This window comes from Mustelus asterias, unplaced genomic scaffold, assembly GCF_964213995.1.
Source record: "Mustelus asterias unplaced genomic scaffold, sMusAst1.hap1.1 HAP1_SCAFFOLD_318, whole genome shotgun sequence".
Lineage (NCBI taxonomy): Eukaryota > Metazoa > Chordata > Chondrichthyes > Carcharhiniformes > Triakidae > Mustelus > Mustelus asterias.
The window spans coordinates 296401-322860 of record NW_027590280.1 but is presented as its reverse complement, the minus strand read 5'-3'; the positions used below and the strand labels follow the sequence as shown (position 1 = coordinate 322860).

The 26460-nt window shown below is 53.8% G+C and overlaps 1 protein-coding gene across 2 annotated transcripts; it reads right to left on the bottom strand.

Annotated features, from left to right (window-relative positions):
• Window positions 1-26460, bottom strand: LOC144486345 (uncharacterized). Of its 2 annotated transcripts, XM_078204372.1 has the most exons (3): window positions 26340-26460; window positions 2017-2176; window positions 1-1913 (listed from the first exon to the last, which is right to left on the bottom strand). In XM_078204372.1, the coding sequence occupies exon 3, from the start codon at window positions 1766-1768 to the stop codon at window positions 974-976; it is 795 nt and encodes a 264-aa protein (XP_078060498.1). In that variant the 5' UTR covers window positions 1769-1913; window positions 2017-2176; window positions 26340-26460; the 3' UTR covers window positions 1-973. The 2 variants fall into 2 exon arrangements, with proteins under 2 accessions (XP_078060498.1, XP_078060497.1); XM_078204371.1 differs by having other exon boundaries at window positions 7-2176; window positions 26340-26424.

Below are 26460 nucleotides of genomic sequence, written 5' to 3'. Positions count from 1 at the left end.
GACTCACTAGTGTCCATTTTATTATTCTTGTACTGTCTGGGAATTAAATCCCTATTTCTCACTAGGCGCTTACTAAAAGTAAGGTTTTACAAATCTCTACACCATCCTAGCTTCACTGTGTAAAGTCACAGTGTACAACACAGTTTGTGTGACAGTTCCTAGGGTGAGGGAAAACAATCCTGTTTTTTAGTTAAGACCATACTGAATTTTCATGCCAAGTACCATGCTTCTCCAAAAAATTCAGAACAATAATTCAATCTACATTATTTCCTGAACTGCTGATAGATCAGTCTTCAGATTTGCTGATGAAGAAAACACAGATACAATTGTGAACCAATCAGTATTTGTCCAAGTGATAGATTGCTGGTGATTGTGGAGACGAGATATGTGCAGTTCTCAACAACCTCTAGCCTCACATTGTTAATGTTGATATTGACGTTGACATTTGTCTTCTTGAAGGTCAAACCAAACTCTTTACAGGAATGAGATAGTCTGTCGATTTGCTGCTGAATGTGTTCCTCAGTATGGAATGCCAGTGTGGTATTGCCAGCAGAGAGCAACTACCTGATGAGGAATGGGTGTACTTTTGTCTTGGATATCAGGCTGAATAGCTTCCTATCAGTGCTGGTATGTAAGTAGACAAACTCTGTAGATGGCCTGAAGGTATATAACCACAGCAAGGAGAAGAATATTCCAAAGAATGTCAGTGCCTGATCACAAACCCTTTTTCACCCCACTGCAGATCGCATAGGGTTCCGATGTTGCTCCATCAGAGCTGACCGTACCCATTATGTTGTCATGAAAAGAGATCACATTGAGCAGCATCAGTGGGCAATTGATTTTATCATCTTAAACAGACTATCTCTGCTCATGTGGTCAAATGTGTTGGTGAGATCGATGAAGACAATGTATAGTGGTCTTCTTCATTCATGACAATTCTCTTACAGCTGTTGGACTGAGAAGATTGTGTCAACTATAGATTTTCCAGTTCTGAAACTGCACTGGAATTCGGGTGGACGCGTTCAGCCAGGATCTGCAGTCTGGAAAGGGCCACACGGCAAATATTTTTCCCACAATGCTCAGGAGGGAGATACCTTGATAGTTTCTGAAATTGGTGCAGTTGTCCTTGTTCTTGTGCAGAGTCTGGAGCCCCTAAGCTGTAGCCCTCTGAGACTGGGAAGTTGTCGAGGCTCACAGCCACGACCTGCCGTATGTCCAGAATGCCAGTGAGAGTCCCAGCCATAGCCAGCAGTGTCTCCCACATGCCCCCAACCATGGCCATGGAACGCTGTGCCTCCTGGGTGCCGGCAACACCCTCGCCCATGGTCCGTTGTGTCTCCAGGATGGCCTGGACCCTGTCACCCATGAGGACAGACCCCTGAGCCAGACTTTCCACTGCGGTCACCACCCTTGCAGTGTTGATCTGGTTCCCACGCTGTGTCGGCACCACCTCCTGCAACAGCACCCTGTTTGACTCTTCTGAACAGCCTTGCAGTCGCAGCACGGTTGCTGACAGCCCTTCCACATCTCCCCGGGTTTGCTGATGCATCTCCACCAGTCTTGGGAGGAACAAACCCTGAGGCCCGGCATCTGGCGTGGGGACAGCTGAATCCTGGCCTCCGGCAGACCTCCGTGTGCCCGAGCCCTCGGATGTGCCCACCTCCACCATCAGTGTCTGTGATGTGCTCACCAGTTCATGAACCAGAAGCCTAAACACTAAACGTACCCACTGTGGTGAGTCTCTGTGTTGGTGGGTTGTGTGGTACATGCTGGTGCCGCTTCAGTGGTGCTGTCCTCGGAGGATTCCTCAGTGCCTCCCTCCAAGGTGTCGTCCAGGGGGTCGTGGGCAATTTGCTCTAGAGTAGCGGGGGTGGCGCCAACATCCGAAGGGCCGGGTTCCTCTGGATCCAGAGCTGAAATAAAGAACACACATTAGGGGAAAGGAGGTAAAACATTCTACGTAGCATCGCACTTACTTCGATGAGGACCTAGGTTGAGGGCTACGCTTATGCTCACTTGCGTGCTGGACGCTGACCTGGCTATCCATCACCATTCAGGATGACACATCTCCCCCTGCCAGCTCCATGGCACGCTGTTCAATGCTGGTCAGCTGCCGCAGGTCAGGCACACCACCACCAGTCTGTGCAGTTTCCCATTGGTTGTGTATGCTTTTCTCCTGTGGGAACATAAGGTGGATAGCAAGCATTAATATAGTGAAGTGCATGGTGTGCAATGCGGCCTGTGTCTCGGGCGTTGTGCTGACAATTTCGGGGAAAAGGGTCACCACTGTAGGGTGCTCATTGAGGGGTGAGCGGAAGCAGTTAGATTCTGTTCCTGGGGGAAGGGTCACTTGTTGCATGCCCTTCAGGTGTCTAAGCATGGTTTGAGATCCGTGCCAAGCATGTGCCGGGTTCCAAGTGTGATACTCACTCACCCTTGCTGATCGAAGAAGGTCGCACAGTTTCTTGCGACACTACAGGCCAGAGCGCGGTGTCAGGCTCCTGGCATTCACCACTTCTACCACCTCCTCCCACAATGAAATGTTGGCTGAACCCCTTGGGCGAGCGCCATGGGCAGGGAAGATCCACTCACGCCTCTCCTCCACAGCATCAAGCAGGTACTACTCAGCAAATCTTGGTGTTGCTTTCCTCAAAGACATCTTCATGGCGTGACTGGCTGTGTGTCCATTCCTGCAGCTTATATACAGCTCTGGCTTATTCGAGGAGTGCCAGTGCAGTGAGTGTGGCCAGTCAGGGGAGTGCCAGTGCAGTGAGTGTGGCCAGTCAGGGGAGTGTGGGGACAGTGAGTGCGGCCAGTCAGGGGAGTGCCAGTGCAATGAGTGTAGCCAGTCAGGGGAGTGCCAGTGCAATGAGTGTAGCCAGTCAGGGGAGTGCCAGTGCAGTGAGTGTGGCCAGTCAGGGGAGTGCCAGTGCAGTGAGTGCGGTCAGTCAGGGGAGTGCGGGTGCAGTGAGTGTGGCCAGTCAGGGGAGTGCCAGTGCAGTGAGTGCGGTCAGTCAGGGGAGTGCTGGGGCAGTGAGTGTGGCCAGTCAGGGGAGTGCCAGTGCAGTGAGTGCGGTCAGTCAGGGGAGTGCGGGTGCAGTGAGTGTGGCCAGTCAGGGGAGTGCCAGTGCAGTGAGTGTGGACAGTCAGGGGAGTGCCAGTGCAATGAGTGCGGTCAGTCAGGGGAGTGCGGGTGCAGTGAGTGTGGCCAGTCAGGGGAGTGCCAGTGCAGTGAGTGTGGCCAATCAGGGGAGTGCCAGTGCAGTGAGTGTGGCCAGTCAGGGGAGTGCCAGTGCAGTGAGTGTGGCCAGTCAGGGGAGTGCCAGTGCAGTGAGTGCGGTCAGTCAGGGGAGTGCGGGTGCAGTGAGTGTGGCCAGTCAGGGGAGTGCCAGTGCAGTGAGTGTGGACAGTCAGGGGAGTGCCAGTGCAATGAGTGCGGCCAGTCAGGGGAGTGCCAGTGCAGTGAGTGTGGACAGTCAGGGGAGTGCCAGTGCAGTGAGTGTGGCCAGTCAGGGGAGTGCCAGTGCAGTGAGTGTGGCCAGTCAGGGGAGTGCCAGTGCAGTGAGTGTGGCCAGTCAGGGGAGTGCCAGTGCAGTGAGTGTGACCAGTCAGGGGAGTGCCAGTGCAGTGAGTGTGGCCAGTCAGGGGAATGCCAGTGCAGTGAGTGTGGCCAGTCAGGGGAGTGTGGGGACAGTGAGTGCGGCCAGTCAGGGGAGTGCGGGTGCAGTGAGTGCGGCCAGTCAGGGGAGTGCCAGTGCAGTGAGTGTGGCCAGTCAGGGGAATGCCAGTGCAGTGAGTGTGGCCAGTCAGGGGAGTGTGGGGACAGTGAGTGCGGCCAGTCAGGGGAGTGCTGGGGCAGTGAGTGTGGCCAGTCAGGGGAGTGCCAGTGCAATGAGTGTAGCCAGTCAGGGGAGTGCCAGTGCAGTGAGTGTGGCCAGTCAGGGGAGTGCTGGGGCAGTGAGTGTGGCCAGTCAGGGGAGTGCCAGTGCAATGAGTGTGGCCAGTCAGGGGAGTGCCAGTGCAGTGAGTGCGGTCAGTCAGGGGAGTGCGGATGCAGTGAGTGTGGCCAGTCAGGGGAGTGCGGATGCAATGAGTGTGGCCAGTCAGGGGAGTGCCAGTGCAGTGAGTGCGGACAGTCAGGGGAGTGCCAGTGCAATGAGTGCGGCCAGTCAGGGGAGTGCCAGTGCAATGAGTGCGGCCAGTCAGGGGAGTGCCAGTGCAATGAGTGTGGCCAGTCAGGGGAGTGCCAGTGCAATGAGTGCGGCCAGTCAGGGGAGTGCCAGTGCAGTGAGTGTGGACAGTCAGGGGAGTGCCAGTGCAGTGAGTGCGGCCAGTCAGGGGAGTGCCAGTGCAATGAGTGTGGACAGTCAGGGGAGTGCCAGTGCAATGAGTGTGGCCAGTCAGGGGAGTGCGGATGCAGTGAGTGTGGCCAGTCAGGGGAGTGCGGATGCAGTGAGTGTGGCCAGTCAGGGGAGTGCGGATGCAGTGAGTGTGGCCAGTCAGGGGAGTGCGGGTGCAGTGAGTGTGGACAGTCAGGGGAGTGCCAGTGCAATGAGTGTGGCCAGTCAGGGGAGTGCGGGTGCAGTGAGTGCGGCCAGTCAGGGGAGTGCGTGTGCAGTGAGTGTGGCCAGTCAGGGGAGTGCGGATGCAGTGAGTGTGGCCAGTCAGGGGAGTGCGGATGCAGTGAGTGTGGCCAGTCAGGGGAGTGCGGATGCAGTGAGTGTGGCCAGTCAGGGGAGTGCGGGTGCAGTGAGTGTGGACAGTCAGGGGAGTGCCAGTGCAATGAGTGTGGCCAGTCAGGGGAGTGCCAGTGCAGTGAGTGTGGCCAGTCAGGGGAGTGCGGGTGCAGTGAGTGCGGCCAGTCAGGGGAGTGCGTGTGCAGTGAGTGTGGCCAGTCAGGGGAGTGCGGGTGCAGTGAGTGCGGCCAGTCAGGGGAGTGCGGATGCAGTGAGTGTGGCCAGTCAGGGGAGTGCGGGTGCAGTGAGTGCGGCCAGTCAGGGGAGTGCCAGTGCAGTGAGTGCGGCCAGTCGGGAGTGCGGGTGCAGTGAGTGTGGCCAGTCAGGGGAGTGCCAGTGCAGTGAGTGCGGCCAGTCAGGGGAGTGCCAGTGCAGTGAGTGTGGCCAGTCAGGGGAGTGCGGATGCAGTGAGTGCGGCCAATCAGGGGAGTGTGGGAGCAGTGAGTGCGGCCAATCAGGGGAGTGCGGATGCAGTGAGTGTGGCCAGTCAGGGGAGTGCGGGTGCAGTGAGTGTGGCCAGTCAGGGGAGTGCCAGTGCAGTGAGTGCGGCCAGTCAGGGGAGTGCCAGTGCAATGAGTGTGGCCAGTCAGGGGAGTGCGGGTGCAGTGAGTGTGGCCAGTCAGGGGAGTGCGGGTGCAGTGAGTGTGGCCAGTCAGGGGAGTGCTGGTGCAGTGAGTGTGGCCAGTCAGGGGAGTGCGGGTGCAGTGAGTGTGGCCAGTCAGGGGAGTGCGGGTGCAGTGAGTGTGGCCAGTCAGGGGAGTGCGGGTGCAGTGAGTGTGGCCAGTCAGGGGAGTGCGGGTGCAGTGAGTGTGGCCAGTCAGGGGAGTGCGGGTGCAGTGAGTGTGGCCAGTCAGGGGAGTGCCAGTGCAGTGAGTGTGGCCAGTCAGGGGAATGCCAGTGCAGTGAGTGTGGCCAGTCAGGGGAGTGCCAGTGCAATGAGTGTGGCCAGTCAGGGGAGTGCCAGTGCAGTGAGTGTGGCCAGTCAGGGGAGTGCGGATGCAGTGAGTGTGGCCATTCAGGGGAGTGCCAGTGCAGTGAGTGTGGCCAGTCAGGGGAGTGCCAGTGCAGTGAGTGTGGCCAGTCAGGGGAGTGCCAGTGCAGTGAGTGCGGCCAGTCAGGTGAGTGCCAGTGCAATGAGTGCGGCCAATCAGGGGAGTGCGGGTGCAGTGAGTGTGGCCAGTCAGGGGAGTGCGGGTGCAGTGAGTGTGGCCAGTCAGGGGAGTGCGGGTGCAGTGAGTGTGGCCAGTCAGGGGAGTGCCAGTGCAATGAGTGCGGCCAATCAGGGGAGTGCGGGGACAGTGAGTGCGGCCAGTCAGGGGAGTGCCAGTGCAGTGAGTGTAGCCAGTCAGGGGAGTGCCAGTGCAATGAGTGTAGCCAGTCAGGGGAGTGCCAGTGCAATGAGTGTAGCCAGTCAGGGGAGTGCCAGTGCAATGAGTGTAGCCAGTCAGGGGAGTGCCAGTGCAGTGAGTGTGGCCAGTCAGGGGAGTGCGGGTGCAGTGAGTGCGGCCAGTCAGGGGAGTGCGGGTGCAGTGAGTGCGGCCAGTCAGGGGAGTGCGGGTGCAGTGAGTGCGGCCAGTCAGGGGAGTGCGGGTGCAGTGAGTGCGGCCAGTCAGGGGAGTGCGGGTGCAGTGAGTGCGGCCAGTCAGGGGAGTGCCAGTGCAGTGAGTGCGGCCAGTCAGGGGAGTGCGGGTGCAGTGAGTGCGGCCAGTCAGGGGAGTGCGGGGGCAGTGAGTGCGGCCAGTCAGGGGAGTGCCAGTGCAGTGAGTGCGGCCAGTCAGGGGAGTGCGGGTGCAGTGAGTGCGGCCAGTCAGGGGAGTGCGGGTGCAGTGAGTGTGGCCAGTCAGGGGAGTGCGGGTGCAGTGAGTGAGGCCAGTCAGGGGAGTGCCAGTGCAGTGAGTGCGGCCAGTCAGGGGAGTGCGGGGGCAGTGAGTGCGGCCAGTCAGGGGAGTGCCAGTGCAGTGAGTGCGGCCAGTCAGGGGAGTGCGGGTGCAGTGAGTGCGGCCAGTCAGGGGAGTGCCAGTGCAATGAGTGTGGCCAGTCAGGGGAGTGCGGGTGCAGTGAGTGTGGCCAGTCAGGGGAGTGCGGGTGCAGTGAGTGTGGCCAGTCAGGGGAGTGCCAGTGCAGTGAGTGTGGCCAGTCAGGGGAGTGCCAGTGCAGTGAGTGTGGACAGTCAGGGGAGTGCCAGTGCAATGAGTGTGGACAGTCAGGGGAGTGTGGGAGCAGTGAGTGTGGCCAGTCAGGGGAGTGCCAGTGCAGTGAGTGTGGCCAGTCAGGGGAGTGCCAGTGCAGTGAGTGTGGCCAGTCAGGGGAGTGCCAGTGCAATGAGTGTGGACAGTCAGGGGAGTGCCAGTGCAATGAGTGTGGCCAGTCAGGGGAGTGCGGGGGCAGTGAGTGCGGCCAATCAGGGGAGTGCCAGTGCAGTGAGTGCGGCCAGTCAGGGGAGTGCCAGTGCAGTGAGTGCGGCCAGTCAGGGGAGTGCCAGTGCAGTGAGTGCGGCCAGTCAGGGGAGTGCCAGTGCAGTGAGTGTGGCCAGTCAGGGGAGTGCCAGTGCAGTGAGTGTGGCCAGTCAGGGGAGTGCCAGTGCAATGAGTGTGGCCAGTCAGGGGAGTGCCAGTGCAATGAGTGTGGCCAGTCAGGGGAGTGCGGGGGCAGTGAGTGTGGCCAGTCAGGGGAGTGCCAGTGCAGTGAGTGTGGCCAGTCAGGGGAGTGCCAGTGCAATGAGTGTGGACAGTCAGGGGAGTGCCAGTGCAATGAGTGTGGACAGTCAGGGGAGTGCCAGTGCAGTGAGTGTGGCCAGTCAGGGGAGTGCCAGTGCAGTGAGTGTGGCCAGTCAGGGGAGTGCCAGTGCAATGAGTGCGGCCAGTCAGGGGAGTGCCAGTGCAGTGAGTGCGGCCAGTCAGGGGAGTGCCAGTGCAGTGAGTGCGGCCAGTCAGGGGAGTGCCAGTGCAGTGAGTGTGGCCTGTCAGGGGAGTGCGGGTGCAGTGAGTGTGGCCAGTTAGGGGAGTGCCAGTGCAATGAGTGCGGCCAGTCAGGGGAGTGCCAGTGCAATGAGTGTGGCCAGTCAGGTGAGTGCCAGTGCAGTGAGTGTGGCCTGTCAGGGGAGTGCGGGTGCAGTGAGCGTGGCCAGTTAGGGGAGTGCCAGTGCAGTGAGTGCGGCCAGTCAGGGGAGTGCCAGTGCAATGAGTGTGGCCAGTCAGGTGAGTGCCAGTGCAGTGAGTGTGGACAGTCAGGGGAGTGCCAGTGCAGTGAGTGTGGCCAGTCAGGGGAGTGCCAGTGCAGTGAGTGTGGCCAGTCAGGGGAGTGCCAGTGCAGTGAGTGTGGCCAGTCAGGTGAGTGCCAGTGCAGTGAGTGCGGCCAGTCAGGGGAGTGCGGGTGCAGTGAGTGCGGCCAATCAGGGGAGTGCGGGTGCAGTGAGTGTGGCCAGTCAGGGGAGTGCGGATGCAGTGAGTGTGGCCAGTCAGGGGAGTGCCAGTGCAGTGAGTGCGGCCAGTCAGGGGAGTGCGGGGGCAGTGAGTGCGGCCAGTCAGGGGAGTGCCAGTGCAGTGAGTGCGGCCAGTCAGGGGAGTGCGGGTGCAGTGAGTGCGGCCAGTCAGGGGAGTGCGGGTGCAGTGAGTGTGGCCAGTCAGGGGAGTGCGGGTGCAGTGAGTGCGGCCAGTCAGGGGAGTGCGGATGCAGTGAGTGTGGCCAGTCAGGGGAGTGCGGGTGCAGTGAGTGCGGCCAATCAGGGGAGTGTGGGAGCAGTGAGTGCGGCCAATCAGGGGAGTGCCAGTGCAGTGAGTGTGGCCAGTCAGGGGAGTGCCAGTGCAATGAGTGTGGACAGTCAGGGGAGTGCCAGTGCAGTGAGTGTGGCCAGTCAGGGGAGTGCCAGTGCAGTGAGTGTGGACAGTCAGGTGAGTGCCAGTGCAGTGAGTGCGGCCAGTCAGGGGAGTGCCAGTGCAGTGAGTGTGGACAGTCAGGGGAGTGCCAGTGCAATGAGTGTGGACAGTCAGGTGAGTGCCAGTGCAGTGAGTGCGGCCAGTCAGGGGAGTGCCAGTGCAGTGAGTGCGGCCAGTCAGGGGAGTGCCAGTGCAATGAGTGCGGCCAGTCAGGGGAGTGCCAGTGCAGTGAGTGCGGCCAGTCAGGGGAGTGCGGGGGCAGTGAGTGCGGCCAATCAGGGGAGTGCCAGTGCAGTGAGTGCGGCCAGTCAGGGGAGTGCCAGTGCAGTGAGTGCGGCCAGTCAGGGGAGTGCCAGTGCAGTGAGTGCGGCCAGTCAGGGGAGTGCCAGTGCAGTGAGTGCGGCCAGTCAGGGGAGTGCCAGTGCAGTGAGTGTGGCCTGTCAGGGGAGTGCGGGTGCAGTGAGTGTGGCCAGTCAGGGGAGTGCCAGTGCAATGAGTGCGGCCAGTCAGGGGAGTGCCAGTGCAGTGAGTGTGGACAGTCAGGGGAGTGCTGGGGCAGTGAGTGTGGACAGTCAGGGGAGTGCCAGTGCAGTGAGTGTGGACAGTCAGGGGAGTGCTGGGGCAGTGAGTGTGGACAGTCAGGGGAGTGCCAGTGCAGTGAGTGTGGCCAGTCAGGGGAGTGCCAGTGCAATGAGTGCGGCCAGTCAGGGGAGTGCCAGTGCAGTGAGTGTGGCCAGTCAGGGGAGTGCCAGTGCAGTGAGTGCAGCCAGTCAGGGGAGTGCCAGTGCAGTGAGTGTGGCCATTCAGGGGAGTGCGGGTGCAGTGAGTGTGGCCAGTCAGGGGAATGCGGGTGCAGTGAGTGTGGCCAGTCAGGGGAGTGCCAGTGCAGTGAGTGTGGCCAGTCAGGGGAGTGCGGGTGCAGTGAGTGTGGCCAGTCAGGGGAGTGCCAGTGCAGTGAGCGTAGCCAGTCAGGGGAGTGCCAGTGCAGTGAGTGTGGCCAGTCAGGGGAGTGCCAGTGCAGTGAGTGTGGCCAGTCAGGGGAGTGCCAGTGCAGTGAGTGTGGCCAGTCAGGGGAGTGCCAGTGCAGTGAGTGTGGCCAGTCAGGGGAGTGCCAGTGCAATGAGTGTGGCCAGTCAGGGGAGTGCCAGTGCAGTGAGTGTGGCCAGTCAGGGGAGTGCCAGTGCAGTGAGTGTGGCCAGTCAGGGGAGTGCCAGTGCAGTGAGTGTGGCCAGTCAGGGGAGTGCCAGTGCAGTGAGTGTGGCCAGTCAGGGGAGTGCCAGTGCAGTGAGTGTGGCCAGTCAGGGGAGTGCCAGTGCAATGAGTGTGGCCAGTCAGGGGAGTGCCAGTGCAGTGAGTGTGGCCAGTCAGGGTAGTGCCAGTGCAGTGAGTGTGGCCAGTCAGGGGAGTGCCAGTGCAGTGAGTGTGGCCAGTCAGGGGAGTGCCAGTGCAGTGAGTGTGGCCAGTCAGGGGAGTGCCAGTGCAGTGAGTGTGGCCAGTCAGGGGAGTGCCAGTGCAGTGAGTGTGGCCAGTCAGGGGAGTGCCAGTGCAATGAGTGTGGCCAGTCAGGGGAGTGCGGGTGCAGTGAGTGTGGCCAGTCAGGGGAGTGCCAGTGCAGTGAGCGTAGCCAGTCAGGGGAGTGCCAGTGCAGTGAGTGTGGCCAGTCAGGGGAGTGCCAGTGCAGTGAGTGTGGCCAGTCAGGGGAGTGCCAGTGCAGTGAGTGTGGCCAGTCAGGGGAGTGCCAGTGCAATGAGTGTGGCCAGTCTAGGGTCCGTTGGCAACAAATCCTTGTGAGAAATTTTGAAGGCTGCTTTCAATTGCATCCCCTGGGGTGCTGATTGGCTGCCATTTAATAAGCTGCTGTGTCCAGGGAGGGGTGCTATACTCAGGGCTCCCATTCACGAGAGGGAATGCTTTCAAGCTGGGGTTGTGCATGTCAGCACAACGCTAGTTCTCTGCAGGACAGCAGTCAGGTCAATATGTTCAAGGGATGGAGGGATGGGGTACCCGCGTTATCCGGATCCATGGGGGCATGGGATTAGCTGGCAGCTGGGATTAGTCTGTGTGTGTGGGGGAGGGGAGGGGCAGCAATGTCTGTATGGCGGGGGGCAGTGATGAAACCAGCGATGTCTGTGGTGGGGGGGGGGCGGTTGTGGGGGCTAACGATGAGGCCAGCGATGTCTGTGGTGGGGGGGTGGTGGGTTGTGTGGGCCAACGAAGTCTGTGGGGGGGTTGTGGGCGCCAGCGATGAGGCCTGCAATGTCTATGGGGGTTGGCTGGCAGTAATCTGGATGCTGGGAGGTCTTTTCAGCGATCTCCCAGAGATGTGTGCATGAGCGGGTTCCCGCTCATCCTGCCGATTTCAGGCTCTTTGTCGTGAATAGGCTCCGCCCCCTGGGTTTTTAATAACATTCATGATTGTGATCTCTGCTTTCACAGAGTGGGGAGATTTGGGTCTGAAGTTGCACTGAACAAACAGTCGTGATCTAGACTAGTTTTCTCGCCAATTCAGCACTTCTGGGAGAATCGCCCCCTGTATTTTTGATTTCAAAGCCCAAATCGTAGAAACAAAGAATTGTTACAGCACAGAATGAGGCCATTCCGCTATCTGTGCTGGCTTTCCAAATGAACAATGCACCAATGGCCACTCCCCTCCGCCTCCTGACAACCCTGCACATTCTTCCTTTTCAGATAATAATCCAATTCCCGCTTGAATAGTTTGGTGGAACCTGCCTCCACCACACCCTCAGGGTGGAATTCTCCCATCCCACCCAAGGTGGGCAAGAACAGAGAATCTAGCAGGAGCTAAAACTTCAGAATCCTGCCAGTGTACATTGCAATTCTCCCAATGGTGGATCAGTCCTCCACTGGCTGGTGCCGTGAATATTATTTGCATTTATTTGCATCTCATGAATGTTCATTAAAACAGCTACCCACCGGCATAGGGAATACAGGGGCCCCCAGCACCTATCTGGACAGAACTCACACAGCCACCGCAACAAAGATCTGAAGTTAGGGGTGCGGCCAAATGATGACAAGGGGGGGCAATGTGGAAGGAGGGCTGTTCAAAGGGGAGTGAGGGAAGGGTGAGGGTTCATGGTGGCAGGCAAGGGGCAAAGAGGTGGATGAAGACAAACAATGGGGGACAGAGGGAAGAGCGAGGGGAGGGAAGCTGGAGACCCCGACAAGGCTGCATGAGAATACAGAACAGAAAGTGAAACAGCAGCCTGAGCACACATCCTAATGACATCACCATCAAATCATGTGATCAGCTCTTACAACAACCTGCACTCTTTTAAATCTGTGACAGGGACCTTCAAACCCATCAGCTGATGGTGGGCGGACGAATCAGCCCACCAGGTGACTCAGAGGATACTTGCTTGTGCATATGTCACAACATTTAAAAGGTTTAAAACTCTCCCTCTAACCACATATCTCATTGTGGACAATGAGGAATGAGAAACAAAGAGACAAGTTAAACTTGCTCTGTCAGTAACAAGTCACTCTTATTGCCAGGTAGGTATATCAGGGCCAGGAGATGTCGTTGTTGAGTGTGCTCTGCTGTTGTAATATTCCTTTAAAGGATAGCATCACACCATTCACTGGAAAGGACGTGTAGCATGTGGTCCTGTTTTAGTATCACTTTTGCTTTCAGTGGAGCACACACACATATACACACACACACAGCTCTGCAACTCAGATGTCTTCAAGATTTCTGTCCACATGTCCAAATGTACACATTTGCTTAGTCTTAATAACTGAACCCACAACCTGTTTGCCCAATATTTTATGAGCCATTGGTGACTTTGTATCATTATAAAAACACAGAACTTGAGTTTTTGTTGCCCATTCCTAGTTGTCCTTGACCGTCTTCTTGAACCCACTGTAGTCCATGTGGTGTAGGTACACCCACAGTGCTGTTAGGAAGGAGGTTCCACAATTTTGACCCAGAGACAGTGAAGGAATAGAGATCTGTTTTCAAGTTAGGATGATGAATGACTTGGAGGGGACCCTCCAGGTGGTGGTGTTCCCATCCGTCTTCAAGTTGGTAGCGATCACGGGTTTGAAAGGTGTTGTTTAAGGAATGTTAGTGAGTTGCTGCGGTGCATCTTGTAGATGGTTCACACTGCTGCTACTGTTTGTTGGTGGTGGAGGGAGTGAATGTTTGTTTGAGGTGGATGGGGTGCCAATCAAGCAGGGCTGCTTTGTCCTGGATGGTGTCGAGCTTCTTGAATGCTGTTGGAACTGCACTCATCCAGGCAAGTGGAGAGTATTCCATCACACTCCTGACTTGTGGACAGGCTTTGGGAGTCAGGAGGTGAGCTAATAATTCCCAAGCTCTGAAAGTTTGTAGCTGCAATATTTAGAGTGATGGCAATTAGTTTTCTGATCAATGGTAATGTTTCACGATGCTGATTTGATTTATTATTGTCACATGTATTAGCATACAGTGAAAAGTATTGTTTCTTGCACGCTATACAGACAAAACATACCGTTCATAGAGAAGGAAATGAGAGAGTGCAGAATGTAGTGTTACAGTCATAGCTAGGGTGTAGAGAAAGATCAATTTAATGCAAGGTAAGTCCATTCAGAAGTCTGACAGCAGCAGGGAAGAAGCTGTTCTTGAGTCGGTTGATACGTGACCTCAGACTTTTGTATCTTTTTCCCGAAGGAAGAAGGTGGAAGAGAGAATGTCCAGGGTGCGTGGGGTCCTTAATTATGCTGGCTGCTTTGCCGAGGCAGCGGGAAGTGTAGACAGAGTCAATGGACGGAAGGCTGGTTTGCATGATGGATTGGGCTACATTCACGACCTTTTGTAGTTCCTTGTGGTCTTGGACAGAGCAGGAGCCATACCAAGCTGTGATACAACCAGAAAGAATGCTTTCTATGGTGCATCTGTGAAAGTTGGTGAGAGTTGTAGCTGACCTGCCAAATTTCCTTAGTCTTCTGAGAAAATAGAGGCATTAGTGGGCTTTCTTAACCATAGTGTCGGCATGGGGGGACCAGGACAGGTTGTTGGTGATCTGGACACCTGGAAGCTGATGGTGATGTTTCAGTGATGCTGATGTTGTTGTCTGCTCAGGGGCAATGGTTAAATCTCATGATCATTGTTTGGCACTCGTGGCCTGAATGTTACTTGCCAGGAACAATGTTGGCAAGACGCTTCAGGTCATGTAAAGGACTGTATGACACAGAGTCCAAGGGGTCTGTAACGCAGCAACAGAGCAGTGCTGCATTGAGAAAGCATTCAGCCTGGAGAAATGTCACTTTTATGCCAAGTATTATGCACAAGATCCAGCTGAGATTGCTAGGCGGCGTCGCCTCCATTGGGAAGGTCTCACTGGGATCCGTTCCAAGGGGATTGAATAGAAGGAGAAGGGTCCATGGTTTGAGGAGTTGTGGGAAATCTGGACCGAGCTGTTGAACATGTTGCTGCTCTGGGGGTGTGGTGGGGGCAGTCATTCATTGTGTTGTCACAGCTGCAGATTTCAGAGGCAGAGATCAGATTTATTTTTATCCAAACAAAATACAGGAACACACAAGAATATTCTAGCAGATTCTTATCTACTCATCAGCTATTTCTCATTGCCTGTAACTCAATCCAACAGGCTAACGATATCTGAGAGCAGACTGACTGGCCAATAGCCTTCACCGTCCTCCTCAGGACTGAGCTGGGTCAGGTAACTTTCCCACATGTATATCACATGTATTCTCCCCATCCACCTCCCAGAATCCTTCCTCCAGCACAGAGCCCTGAGCCCCAATCAATAAATCACTGAAACATCCAACAGAAGATTTTGAATTTCAGAAGCAGAGGAGTATTTGACTCATTCAAATACACGCAGACCGTAAAAGCAGAACGTGGCATCACCGGCCACTAGCCCTGGGTTCCTCTCTCCCCGGACAAACCGGAGGCTCCAGGTACATCTAAGTATTGCACCAGGGTTACCAACCCTCCAGGATTGCCCCTGGAACTCTCGGGAGTTAAAGCCTCAGCTCCCAGACATGGCTGTAAGCGACTGGGGAGAAATAACACAGAGCGCTGGAAGGAATGGTGTGGTTTGTAAATATTCTCTGGGTGACAGAGATTGTTCTCCTTATTATGAGTGAGGGGAGTGAGAATGGGCATCAGGAGGGGGAAAGTAGATGGGGAAAGGCAGACTTGGTGGGAAACATTTGCTGCTGCTCACTCACTGATTCTCCTTTTCAGTGATGCCCCTGGAGTTGAATATCTGTGTCCAGCAGAGATGAGCTCAGAGACAGCTGCACCTTTTGATGTACATGTCCCACTGCCACTCGTGTCAACACCGTGTGCTCCTGTTCACTTGTAAACTGTTAGTTGTGGAACAGTTGTTGGAATTGGGGGCAGACTCCAGACCTGATTTATTAGCTGACAGCACAGGGATGATGGTGGTTCATAAAATCCTGCCCTGTGCAACAAATTAGTTTGGCTTATACGATGAGGAAGTTGCACCAGCAATCATCAGCACTCCCTCAGTACTGACCCACTGACAGTGTGGCACTCCCTCAGCACTGACCCTCTGATAGTGCGACACTCCCTCAGCACTGACCCTCTGACAGTGCGGCACTCCCTCAGCACTGACCCTCTGACAGTGCAGCACTCCCTCAGCACTGACCCTCTGACAGTGCAACACTCCCTCAGTACTGACCCTCTGATAGTGCGACACTCCCTCAGCACTGACAATGCAGCACTCCCTCAGTCCTGACCCTCTGACAGTGCGGCACTCCCTCAGTACTGACCCTCTGACAGTGCAGCACTCCCTCAGTCCTGACCCTCTGACAGTGCAGCACTCTCTCAGTCCTGACCCTCTGACAGTGCGGCACTCCCTCAGTCCTGACCCTCTGACAGTGCGACACTTCCTCAGTACTGACCCTCTGACAGTGCGACACTCCCTCTGTACTGACCCTGTGACAGTGCGGCACTCCCTCAATACTGACCCTCTGATAGTGCGACACTCCCTCAGTCCTGACCCTCTGATAGTGCGACACTCCCTCAGTACTGACCCTCTGATAGTGCAACACTCCCTCAGTACTGACCCTCTGACAGTGCGACACTCCCTCAGTACTGACCCCTGGTTCACTGTTGGAAGTGAGAGGAATGGATTGTTGGAACATTTGAAGTTTTCTTTGGACACAGAGGCAGAGAGTGAATCATCCACTGAAAACCATTAATCTGAGGAAGGAAGTTGAATAATTTCATGCAAAGAGCTTAGAAAAGGCACAGGGTGTAAACAGAGCCAACTCTGTAAAAATGGAAACAATCATTTAGGAAGGAAAGCAGGGAATTGGCAGGGATTGTATGGAGCAGGGTCAGCTGCCGAGGGAGATCCCAGTTCAATCCACAGCAATCCACATTGTCCTCACTCTGCACCAGTCTGTCTCTCTCACTTTGCATTGCCATCCACATCATTAGCATTCCTGCCCTCACCCAGTCACAGCCATCTCCTCAGCCTCCCACTAACCTCACGCAAAAGGTTCTGCATTTTGATTCCTTGGAGGAAATTAAATACCAGCCTGATTCTGCCCTCCCCCCACAACGCCCCTGCACCCCACTCACCCATCCTCCCAGCACCCACACTGCAGCAGAGGAGGAGAGTGAAGCCTCACTCAGACACTGCAGCCAATTGCTGCCCTCACTGAGGTCTCTGAACTCACGAGGGGTTGGAGGTCTGACCCTCTCAACCAGCCTCAGACTGACCAGACTGACTTGTTTGGCGGAATTGTCCCAACAAAATAAGTGTTGTCCACAGCGGATAAACCAGTGAGATTCCCGCCGGGCACTTTGCTGTGATTCAGTTCACAATTCACCCACGCTTAGAATTCTTTTTGGAACGGGGACACCTGCAAGGAAGTTCCTCGGGGTGCGCTTTTGAATTGGTGTCCCGATCTCCAGACAACCCCCCCACTCGCTGGCTAAGACCCTCCCACACTCGCTGTCATCAGGTCTCTCCACTCTTCCCCCATCACTCTTACCAACACCCCCACCCTCCCAAGTGAGCAACAGCCTCAGATGGGGATCACCAAAGGCTCCCCCCTTCCAGGCCCCCACCAAATCATCCCCCTTTCAGGCCCCCCCTTTGGCATTGGAACCCCCGCACTGACACCCTTGGTTGACACTGTTAGTTTGGCACTGTTAGGGTGCCAGGGGGCAGTGCTAGAGCACTACCCAGCCATTTCCCTGCTCACGGGGGCTTCAGTGGCCTCCGAGCCCCCCAGTGTGGCCATCACATTCCTGTAAGGATGAAGGATAAGTTTTGGGAACCTTGGATAACGAGAGATATTGTGAGCCTAGTCAAAGAGAAAAAGGAAGCATTTGTCAAAGTTAGGAGGCTGGGAACACACGAAGCAAGTGTGGAATACAAGGAAAGTAGAAAGAAACTTAAGCAAGGAGTAAGAAGGGCTAAAAGGGGTCATGAAAAAGCATTGGCCAGCAGGATTAAGGAAAATCCCAAGGCTTTTTATACATATATAAAGAGCAAGAGGGTAGCCAGGGAGAGGGTTGGCCCACTCAAGGACAAGGCAGGGAATCTATGCATGGAGCCAGAGGAAATGGGTGAGGTATTAAATGAGTACTTTGCGTCAGTATTCACCAAAGAGAAGGACTTGGTGGATGATGAGTCTGGGAAAGGATGTGTAGATAGTTTGAGTCATGTTGAGATCAAAAAGGAGGAGGTATTGGGGTTCTTGAGAAACATTAAGGTAGACAAGTCCCCAGGGCCTGATGGGATATACCCCAGAATACTGAGAGAGGCAAGGGAGGAAATTGCTGGGGCCTTGAGAGAAATCTTTGTATCCTCACTGGCTACAGGGGAGGTAACAGTAAGAAGTTTAACAACACCAGGTTAAAGTCCAACAGGTTTATTTGGTAGCAAAAGCCACAAGCTTTCGGAGCCCCAAGCCCCTTCTTCAGGTGAGTGGGAATTCTGTTCACAAACAGGGCATATAAAGACACAAACTCAATTTACATGAATAATGGTTGGAATGCGAATACTTACAACTAATCAAGTCTTTAAGATACAAACAATGTGAGTGGAGAGAGCATCAAGACAGGCTAAAGAGATGTGTATTGTCTCCAGACAGGACAGCCAGTGAAACTCTGCAGGTCCAGGCAAGCTGTGGGGGTTACAAATAGTGTGACATGAACCCAATATCCCGGTTGAGGCCGTCTTCATGTGTGCGGAACTTGGCTATCAGTTTCTGCTCAGCGACTCTGCGCCGTCGTGTGTCGTGAAGGCCGCCTTGGAGAACGCTTACCCGAATATCAGAGGCCGAATGACTGTGACCGCTGAAGTGCTCCCCAACAGGAAGAGAACAGTCTTGCCAGTCCTGCAGAGTTTCACTGGCTGTCCTGTCTGGAGACAATACACGTCTCTTTAGCCTGTCTTGATGCTCTCTCCACTCACATTGTTTGTATCTTAAAGACTTGATTAGCTGTAAGTATTCGCATTCCAACCATATTCATGTAAATTGAGTTTGTGTCTTTATATGCCCTGTTTGTGAACAGAATTCCCACTCACCTGAAGAAGGGGCTTGGGGCTCCGAAAGCTTGTGTGGCTTTTGCTACCAAATAAACCTGTTGGACTTTAACCTGGTGTTGTTAAACTTCTTACTGTGTTTACCCCAGTCCAACGCCGGCATCTCCACATCATGACTACAGGGGAAGTCCCAGAGGATTGGAGAATAGCCAATGTTGTTCCTTTGTTTAAGAAGGGTAGCAAGAATAATCCAGGTAATTACAGGCCGGTGAACCTTACATCAGTGGTAGGGAAATTATTGGAGAGGATTCTTCGAGACAGGATTTATCCTCACTTGGAAATAAGTGGATGGATTAGTGAGAGGCAACATGGTTTTGTGAAGGGGAGGTCGTGTCTCACGAAATTGATCGAGTTTTTCGAGGAAATGACGAAGGTGATTGATGAGGGTAGGGCAGTGGATGTTGTCTACATGGACTTCAGTAAGGCCTTTGACAAGGTCCCTCATAGCAGACTGGTGCAGAAGGTGAAGTCGCATGGGATCAGAGGTGAGCTGGCAAGGTGGATACAAAACTGGTTCGGTCAAAGAAGACAGAGGTTAGCAGTGGAAGGGTGCGTTTCTGAATGGAGGGCTGTGACAAGTGGTGTTCCTCAGGGATCAGTGCTGGGACCTTTGCTGTTTGTAATATATATAAATGATTTGGAGGAAAATGTAACTGGATTGATTAGTAAGTTTGCGGATGACACAAAGGTTGGTGGATTTGCGGATAGCGATGAGGACCATCAGAGAATACAGCAGGATATAGATCAGTTGGAGACTTGGGCGGAGAGATGGCAGATGGAGTTTAATCTGGACAAATGTGAGGTAATGCATTTTGGAAGGTCTAATACAGATAGGAGATATACAGTAAATGGCAGAACCCTTAAGAATATAGATAGGCAAAGGGATCTGGGTGTTCAGGTACACAGGTCACTGAAAGTGGCAATGCAGGTGGAGAAGGTAGTCAAGCGGGTATATGGCATGCTTGCCTTCATCGGCCAGGGTATTGAGTTTAAAAATTGACAAGTCATGTTGCAGCTTTACAGAACCTTAGTTAGGCCGCACTTGGAATATAGTGTTCAATTCTGGTCGCCACACTACCAGAAGGATGTGGAGGCTTTGGAGAGGGTACAGAAAAGATTTACCAGGATGTTGCCTGGTATGGAGGGCATTAGCTATGAGGAGAGGTTGGAGAAACGTGGTTTGTTCTCACTGGAACGATGGAGGTTGAGGGGAGACCTGATAGAAGTCTACAAGATTATGAGAGGCATGGACAGAGTGGATAGTCAGAAGCTTTTTCCCAGGGTGGAAGAGTCAATTACTAGGGGACATAGGCTTAAGGTGCGAGGGGCAAGGTTTAAAGGCGATGTACGAGGTCGATTCTTTACACAGAGAGTAGTGGGTGCCTGGAACTCGTTGCCGGGAGAGGTAGTGGAAGCAGATACGATAGTGACTTTTAAGGGGCGTCTTGACAAGTACATGAATAGGATGGGAATGGAGAGATATGGTCCCTGGAAGGGTAGGGGGTTTTAGTTAAGTTGGGCAGCATGGTCGGTGCAGGCTCGGAGGGCCGAAGGGCCTGTTCCTGTGCTGTAATTTTCTTTGTTCTTTGTTTATCATGGTTTTATGTACGGGCAGGTTGGAGAATTGTGCTGGTAAATTCAGAGTCTTGAGTCTTGGCTCCTTTTAAAATGGATTCTCCTCCCTCCTTTTGACTATATCCTGGGCTGTATTCCGAGGCGTGATTGTGTTGTGGCAGATAGTGGGAGCTAAGGGCACTCGGAGATTTCTCATTATTAGTCTAGGTATTGGTAAATCCTGCTCAAAAACCAATCTCTCCTCAATCTCAAGCTCTTGCTGACTGGCGGGGGCCTAGTTCACTCTGCTACTTCATTGCCCTGAACCACTTCCTGCTGTGTCACAGGTTCAGGTTCCACTCCAGAGAGTCGGACACCCCAGTGCAGTACTGAAGGAGCATTGCAGTGCTGGAGGTGCTGTTTTTCAGATGAAATGTTAAACTGATGCCTCATTTGCCCCCTCAGGTGGACATCAAAGGTCTCTTGAGATGAATGGAAGAAAATTGGGGTGACACGGCAGCACAGTGGTTAGCATTGCTGCCTCACAGCGCCACGGACTGGAATTCAATTCTGGCCTTGGGTCACTGTCTGTGTGGAGTTTTCACGTTCTCCCTGTGTCTGCGTGGGTTTCCTCCGAGTGCTCCGGTTTCCTCCAAAGATGTGCGGGTTAGGTGGATTGGCCATGCTAAATTCACCCTGGTGTCAAGGGGATTAGCAGGGTAAATTTGTGGGATTATGGGAATAGGGCCTGGGTGGGATCGTGGTCATTGCGGACTTGATGGGCCGAATGGCCTCCTTCTGCACTGTAGGATTCTATGATTCTAAAAGCAATGAGGTTCCCCTCGGCACCCTGTAACTAAACTTCAGAAAAAAGATTAGCAGACCATCATCAGAGTGCTGTTTGCATCTTAAATATTGAGTTTGCTACATTCCTCTCTCTCCTTGTCCTTCTCCACCGACTTCAGTCTTTGACATGGTTCCATACCATCCTCCTCCAACACCTCTCACTGTCATCCCACTGCGCTGGACTTTTGTTCAATCTTATCTCTCTAATCAGTGCCGAGTATCACGTGTAATATGGGGGGGGGGGCGGTGCGGGGGGGCGATTCTCCCAAAAGCGCTGAATTGGTGGGAAAACTGTTCTAGATCGCGACTGTTTTCTCAGTGCAGCTTCTCACTCGAATCTCCCCATTCTCTGCAATGCCGAGGTCCCAATCGGGAATCTCATTAAAAAGCCAGGGGGGGGCGGGGCCTATTCCCGCCGGAGTCTGACAGTTCTGGAACTCTGCGCATGCGCAGTGGCCCCAAACTGTCAGTCTCTCCGTTTGCTGGTCAGCTCGATCGCTGGCCAGCCCGGGACCCCCACAGTGCTGCCCCTCCAGCCCCTCCCCTCTCCCATGGCCCGATTGCGGCCCCCACAACAACTCCCGGGCCAGCCCTGACCCCCACCCAGCCCCAGAGCATCTCGATGTCCAGCCAACCCCCCCCCCAGCAGTAGCGATCCCCCCACCCCCCTCACCCGGGCAGACCCCCCCCACTTCCCCCCCCGGGGTCAGAGCCCCCCCATCCAGAGAGGCAGGCCACCCCACGGCAGACCACCCCCCCCCCCCAGCCCACCCCAATCGCTGCCCTCCCTCCATCCCAGACCGATCCCCATGCAGAGTGGCAGCGGGATCTCCCACCCCCACCAATCGTCCCTAGGCGCCAGCCACAATAGGCCCCGATATCTGGTGGGCTGTGCCAAGGTGCCCCCTGGGCATGGACACTTTGCCCTTGGGCAGTGCCGGGGGGCACAGGCTGGCACTGTCAGGGTGCCCATGTCCAGGGGCACAACAACCCGCTGCCCGACCCCCTGGGGACCCCGATTGCCCCCCCCTTCGTTCTGGCAGGGTCTCCCGCTAGTTCATCGGATGTGGGGAGCTACTCTAAACCCCGCCGGAATGAAGTATTCCTGGTGGGGTGGGAGATTCAATCCCAGGCCCGGCAACCTCCATGACGGGCCCGATAATGACATGCAAAACATATTTAAACTACATTTAAAAAAGATTCAAATGACTTACCTGCCTTCCCGCTGGTTTCCAGCATGGTCTGGACTGCGACTGTTCTTCGGCTCTGTGAGATACGCATGCGTTCCCGCTGTCTGCACAAATCCCGGAAAAAGGCCGACGACGTGATTCTCCCGACCGGACCCGCCAGAAAAATTGCGGGTCACGATGGGAGAATCGGGCCCATGGTTTCTCTTCCTGCTCCTAAACTGTTACCTTTGGTGTCATTCAAAGGCCCTTCCTTCACTTCCTCTATTTTTCATCTACATGCTATCCCTCACTGACACCATCCAAAGTCATGGGGTGAATTTTCGCATGTACACAGCTGACACCCAGTTCTACCTCACCAGCCCCACTCTCGACTGCTGCAAATGATCAGACTGCTTTTCCGACTGACATCCAGTACTGGATGAGCAGAAATTCCCTTCAATTAGATACTGGGAAGACTGAAGCCATTGTTTTCAGTTCCCCCTCAAACTCTGTTCCCTAGTTACCAATCCACCCCACTCCCCAGCAACAGTCTGAAGTTAAACCAATTTTTTCACAGCCTCGGTGTCACATCTGACTCTGAAGTAAGCCTCATATCCACGCCATAACTGAAAGGTTCCAGCTCTATAATATTGTCTGACTTCACCCCTGTCTCAGGTCATCTGCTGCTGGAACTGTCATCCATGCCTTTGTTACCTCCAGACTAGACTAATCCAACACACCCCTGACTGGTCTACCACACTCCATCCCATAAACTTAATATCACCCAGCACTCGGTTTCCCCTGCCTTAACTCACACCAAGTCCCATTTGCTGATCACCCCGTGCTCACTGACCCACAGAGCAGCACTCTGATTCTGAAATCTCTCCTTTGCCTTGCTCCTCCCTATCTCTGTAATCTCCCCCAGTCCTACAACCCTCCGAGATCTCTGCACTCCTCTATTCCAGCTTCTTGAGCATTTCCGATTTTAATCACTCCACCATTTGTCACTGAACAATCAGTGACCTTCTCAACCTAAGCTCTGGAATTCCCTCCCTGCCACTTTCTGTCCCTATTTTGCTGTCTTCCTTTAAGACACTTTAGAAACATAGAAACATAGAAAACTACAGCACAAAACAGGCCCTTCGGCCCCACAAGTTGTGCCGAACATATCCCCACCTTTTCGGCCTACCTATAACCCTCCATCCTATTAAGCCCCATGTACTCATCCAGGAGTCTCTTAAAAGACCCTATTGAATTTGCCTCCACCACCACTGACGGCAGCCGATTCCACTCACCCACCACCCTCTGTGTGAAAAACTTACCCCTAACATTTCCCCTGTACCTACCCCCCAGCACCTTAAACCTGTGTCCTCTCGTAGCAGCCATTTCCACCCTGGGAAAAAGCCTCTGAGAGTCCACCCGATCTATGCCTCTCAACATCTTATATACCTCTATTAGGTCTCCTCTCATCCTACGTCTCTCCAAGGAGAAAAGACCGAGCTCCCTCAGCCCATCCTCATAAGGCATGCCACTCAATCCAGGCAACATCCTTGTAAATCGCCTCTGCACCCTTTCAATCTTTTCCACATCCTTCCTGTAATGAGGTGACCAGAACTGAGCACAGTACTCCAAGTGGGGTCTGACGAGGGTCTTATATAGCTGCATCATTATCCCCGGACTCCTAAACTCAATCCCTCGATTGATAAAGGCCAGCACACCATACGCCTTCTTAACCACCTTCTCCACCTGCAGGGCCGATTTTAGAGTCCTATGGACCCGGACCCCAAGGTCCTTCTGATCCTCTATAGTACTAAGAGTCTTTCCCTTTATATTGTACTCCTTCATCCCATTTGACCTGCCAAAATGGACCACTACGCATTTATCTGGGTTGAAGTCCATCTGCCACTTCTCCGCCCATTCTTGCATCCTATCTATGTCCCTCTGTAACTTCTGACATCCCTCCAGACTATCCACAACCCCACCAACCTTTGTGTCGTCAGCAAACTTACCAACCCATCCCTCCACTTCCTCATCCAGGTCATTTATGAAAATGACAAACAGCAAGGGTCCCAGAACAGATCCCTGGGGCACACCACTGATGACCGACCTCCATTTAGAAAAAGACCCATCTATACCCACTCTCTGCCTCCTTTGGGCAAGCCAGTTCTGGATCCACAGGGCAGCAGCCCCTTAGATCCCATGCCCTCTCACCTTTTCTAGAAACCTTGCATGGGGGACCTTATCGAACGCCTTGCTAAAATCCATATAAACCACATCTACCGCTTTCCCTTCGTCAATGCGTTTAGTCACATTTTCGAAGAACTCCACCAGGCTCGTAAGGCACGATCTGCCTTTGACAAAGCCGTGCTGAGTATTCTTGAGCATACTAAACCTCTCTAAATGCTCATAAATCTTGTCCCTCAGGATCTTCTCCATCAGCTTACCAACCACTGAGGTTAGACTCACCGGTCGGTAATTTCCTGGGCTATCCCTATTCCCCTTCTTGAAAATAGGAACCACATCCGCAATCCTCCAATCCTGTGGCACCTCTCCCGTCTCCATCGACGACGCAAAGATCATCGCCAGAGGCTCTGCAATCTCTTCCCTCGTCTCCCACAGTAACTTTGTGAAACTCTCTCTTTGATCGTTGGACCTAATATCTTCCGATGGAGTTAACTCAGATTGCCACTCTGCCGCTAATTACTGAGCTGGAAATCCAGGCAATCCTATCTCGCTCTACCTGCAGGTGGGGTCAGATCCGTGTAATTTAGCGCATTCCCAGGGCGTAGAGTCGAGAACAGCTCACTTGTAGGTTGGTAAACCATGCCCCATTTTTACACCAGATCCTATAAAGCGGACAAATTTAAAATTTAATAGCCAGGGAGGAGATAAGTTTGTGAATATGGTAAGTGGATAAGATTTGGGGGGTTGAGGGTGGTGAGAGAGGGAGTCAGACTAGGGGAGTGGGGGGAGTGGGAGTGACACGGAGTCGAGCTATAGTTGGTAGAAGTTGGGTGGTGGGTAGTCTTATCGGTATTTGGGGCCGAGAGGGATGGGGGGGGGGGGGGGGGGAGATCCATGGGGGTTTGGAAGTATTCGGGGTCTTGTGGGCGGTTGGTACCCAGAGACGAGGGGCAGAATTTTACCGGCACGGCTGCCCAAGGTTTGTATGATCCCACCTGAGGCCAACGGAGAATGCCATTCTCCGAGCCTCGCCCGCCCGCCCCCGGAATCGGGGCAGGCGTGCGGGTAAAATTCCGGCCTTGGAGTGGTTTGAATTCTTCTAACTTTTTCTGGGTCACTATTGCTGTAAGGCAGTCAGAATATCTGTAGCTTGTGAATGAAATGGTTTCTCGGATGGTCACGGTGCAGGAAGTTTGAGTTTGCCGGGCAATTGTTACCAGAGGACATTCCCCAGTGCACCCTGGGGGAACCCCAGGACAAAGTGCCCAGAGCTCAGACATTACGGTGAATAATGTCCTTAAGTAGCTTGGTGTTAAACGGTTGTAATGCTCCTGTGAAGTTTCAGTCAGCCTCCAGTTCAGGAGGAGTTACAGACTCCACAGTAATATCTGAGTCTCAGCTGATAAATAGCAACACTGGGGATTGGCCTCACAGTGAAGAGTGGGATAAAAGGTCAGCCATGAATGTATTGAAAGGCTGAATCGTCTGCTCCATATCTTATGGTCTGATGTTTTTAACAGAGCAACCTCTTTCAGTCCTGACAGTTTTTGGTTATCTATTTAATCCTCCCCCGTTGGATACAACATTCTTAATATGCATGTTGCTCAAGGTTACAGATACGATTGTAATCCTGCGACTCGATTCTCAGCTTCACAATGTAGGGAAAGCCTTGTTACCAGCAGTAATAGGCGGAATCGCAGAGTAAACTCACACACAGTCTGTTGGAAATGGGGAATTTCTCTCACCGTGATGGAGATTCCTTACCCGTCTCCTAACCTCTTTCAGGCTTTTGAATCCGAAACACAAATACCTTAATTCCTGAAAACCAGTTCTTGGAAGAGTGCATTGTTGCAATGAAGAGAATGACAGGAAGTGTCTAACTGATAAAGCAGCCTTTCCAGCGAGGTACAAAGATGTTGAGCTGATTGTATCAGAGGCCAGTTTAAACATTGCTTGTCCAGTCTCCCAGAGAACTTTCTCAGGATTCAAGGGCCTCCACTTAAAGGGCGAACAGAGAAAATGATTAATGACGAGAATCTTCCTGTTTCAAGTTTTTGAAATATTTTCTGGCCTGCCTGTTTCACCTCCCCCACTGCACACGGAGGTTCACTGACACCATGAGCACACTCAGATACAAAACCAGATCCGAACTGGGCCTGGCTGAGAGGAGAGGCCTGAGTGAGCTGCTGGTCAGGGGCGTTCCTCCTCTCTCATCTTATCTCCCTGCGATGGGGAAACACTAACTGTTAACTCTGAAAACCAGATGAACACATGGGCACAATGTAGTCACAGCCTGATACCATGCACACTCTGATCGCACACACACTCCGGGACAGCACAGCTTTGACAGATTATCTGGTCTTTTTCACACTTCAATGTGGTTGGTATGTTTGAATATGGGGTTTAAAATATTATCCATACCAGTCTTTGCTTTGTCTACAATGAAGCTGATTTTCTTGGTGAAGATTGGGTTGGTCATGCAATGGATTCCCCTCCAAGCTGTTAGAATGTAACCGGTGACAACTTTGATTGGATGTAATGT

Coding starts and splice junctions, on each gene's coding strand:
- LOC144486345 (XM_078204372.1), bottom strand. CDS start 1,768: ATGTACCACACAACCCACCAACACAGAGACTCACCACAGTGGGTACGT.